Raw genomic sequence first — 2,613 nt, 5'->3', positions numbered from 1 at the left:
TATTATTATTATTATTATTAATAATAACGTAACTACGATCAGGGGATTACTGTTAAGCAGTTACATACCTGTGCTACAGAATGTACATACACTGAGTGATTTATGTATTGTATGTGCATAAACTGAGTGGTGTATATATATATATATATATAGAGTTCACTTTAATATCAGTGTTAGGTATTAAAGTTTCCTTGATTGAAGCCTTAACGACCCTGAGTAGTCGATAGGCTTACAGACCAATTAATTCAGCAATTTGTAGGTAAGGTGGGCGGAGGGTAATTGTAGGGGTGGGGAGGGGAGGGGAGGATAGACACCTCTGGTGAAGGTATATAAGCGGTGAGGTGTAACCTACACTCATTCCAGTGGAACATCCCTTCAATTCATTTCATTTTATCAGAGTTTATATTATTTATACATCATGGTTAGTATTATTTTATTTATATAAACATTAGTGGTTCATATGAATACATTAGATGAAACTTACATTTTCTTACTGGTTTAAATATTTATTACTTTATTCTATTGCTTTGAGCTTCAAAATGTCATTAGTACATACCCATTCTGTGGGCAGTAGTTAAAAGATTACGGAGGTACATATTGGGGTCCAAGGACTTTTAACTTGCTCAGCTATCACAATTTCTGGGCTTAGTCCCTGAATCCATTATGTACCTGCGTAATCTTTTGACTACCGCCTACAGGGCGAGTATGATAGGGTGCATAATGAACACATTACCCTAGTATCAATATACTGACAACTGAAGACCCACACACATCTTATATTATCCTTCCTTTAATACAATAAACTAGCCTCTTAAAATAAGATTTATTCCATATGCTCAATATTCCATATAACACTTGCATTAGTCGGCTAACATGGAACTTCATACGGGATTTGCATAAATTTTTATCTAAATACTCCAGCGATCTCGCCTTAAATTTACTCTACACCTAAAGTCTATACTAAATAACCGGTTTGCATATCATTTTCCAAATTTTACAGCACGCGACGAGTACTTAATGACTTCATGTATCACAAACCCTTTCCCTTTAGCCCTATTTTATTATAGTAACCCTTCACACTTACATTGCCACCCAGTGAACTGTCGGTTCAGTAATCGACAACGTACCCATCCTTTGAAGTAGCTTACTTCATTATATATTTAGTTCCATACTAGTAAAGCGGAACTCGTGTACAATTCAGACTGACACTAGCCTAGACCACTGCTAGTACAGCATTACCGTGATCTCGAGACTTCCTGCCTCTTTTTCTTAAGTTTCGTAAAAATTCCACCTCGTTATATATTGTACGAACTTTCTTGCTATTTTTAGCATTGTTAAACCTGTGATGCTGAGGCTTCCATTCCTTCAGTAAAACAATTAAGACGTACATGTGCCATAATATACATGTTCGTAATTATTAAAATTAAAGGACTACTCGCATAGTCACAACTACTCACAAATTCATTAGTCTCGACTCCTTAATTCTCATGTTTGTTTAAACATTTACTTCAAAAAAATTCTTCATGAAGTCTGTTTAACGTTTTCATTAATACACGCTTGTCAACGTCTTCCCCTTGCTTCTTAATTACTTAAATTTCCTTCAGCTATTCCTAGTCTTCCTGGTCGTGACCTCTGTGCTAAGTAAACCACAGAATGACGAGCAGCCAGACGTGCAAGATGAACCACAAGAGAATGTAGACGCACTCTTATTGGCTAATCGCCCACAAGATGACTTGGCAGCATTCATACTTCCTCACCCACCAGTCGATTCTGAAAACTTCCATGAACCATGCAACTACTACTGCCGTAAACCTGCGGGTCCTCACAGAGGAGATTTCTATTGTTGTGGACCAGAATCCCTACCAATAATAAGGGAACGAAGTACGTATAGTTAAACCTCAAACTTCCTATTCAATTTTCCCTGTTGTATTGGTTTAATTTAACTATGCTATACTTTACCTTGATTAAAGAGAATAAAGTAACCCTGTATTATCTAGGGCACCCTGGTAGATGTCCTCCTGCCTTGACAACGTGCACTTCTCGCAGAGCATTTGCCGCTCCCCCAGTAAGTTCATAAACTTAATTGCCAACTAATACTTTAAATTGAGGAAACGCCTTTCCTTCTCAATTTCATTAAAATTTCTCCTTTCCAGGTATGTCCTCACGACGGTCACTGCCCTCGCGCCCAGAAATGCTGCTTCGATACTTGCTTAGACTACCATACCTGTAAACCAGCACACTAACTATTGACTTTATAAAATAAATTCTGCCTCCTACTTATACTTTGCATCTTCCTTAAATTCAGGTTTTACTATAATTTAAATTTTATTACTGAAATAAGTGTCCCAAATGTACTTTAACAGTTCTGTGTATATATCTCAAACATTAAAAATAAGTCCTAGCTCCCAAATTTAACTACCTAGCACATCTAGTGCTACTAGGTCTACAATCTTTAACGACGATTCCTTGCAATTAACCCATCTATACACGAGCACCACTTGCTTTTATTCCTTAACTTAACTTCGGGGGCCTTCCTTCCACCCACCTCCCCTCCGCCCTGAACTTTCCTATATCCAATCTTCACGTATATTTTTTTTTTTTTTCCATGTAAAT

The 2,613-nt window shown here is 37.1% G+C and overlaps 1 protein-coding gene across 1 annotated transcript; it reads left to right on the top strand.

Moving 5' to 3' along the window:
• Positions 1-307: 307 nt before the first annotated feature.
• On the top strand, positions 308-2,276 carry LOC128706255 (uncharacterized). Its single transcript, XM_053801229.2, has 4 exons — positions 308-421; positions 1,605-1,881; positions 1,998-2,065; positions 2,154-2,276. The coding sequence occupies exons 1-4, from the start codon at positions 419-421 to the stop codon at positions 2,241-2,243; spliced, it is 438 nt and encodes a 145-aa protein (XP_053657204.2). The 5' UTR covers positions 308-418; the 3' UTR covers positions 2,244-2,276.
• The last annotated feature ends 337 nt before the right edge of the window (positions 2,277-2,613 follow it).

This window comes from Cherax quadricarinatus, chromosome 3 (genome assembly GCF_038502225.1).
Source record: "Cherax quadricarinatus isolate ZL_2023a chromosome 3, ASM3850222v1, whole genome shotgun sequence".
Classification (NCBI taxonomy): domain Eukaryota; kingdom Metazoa; phylum Arthropoda; class Malacostraca; order Decapoda; family Parastacidae; genus Cherax; species Cherax quadricarinatus.
The sequence above is the reverse complement of the archived record's forward strand: the minus strand, read 5'-3'. Positions and strand labels throughout refer to the sequence as shown.

Excerpts from the sequence above, each read along its gene's own strand:
- LOC128706255 (XM_053801229.2), top strand. Across the intron at positions 1,882-1,997 it reads ACCAATAATAAGGGAACGAA|GGCACCCTGGTAGATGTCCT; the intron begins GTACGTATAGTT and ends TGTATTATCTAG. Across the intron at positions 2,066-2,153 it reads GAGCATTTGCCGCTCCCCCA|GTATGTCCTCACGACGGTCA; the intron begins GTAAGTTCATAA and ends TCTCCTTTCCAG.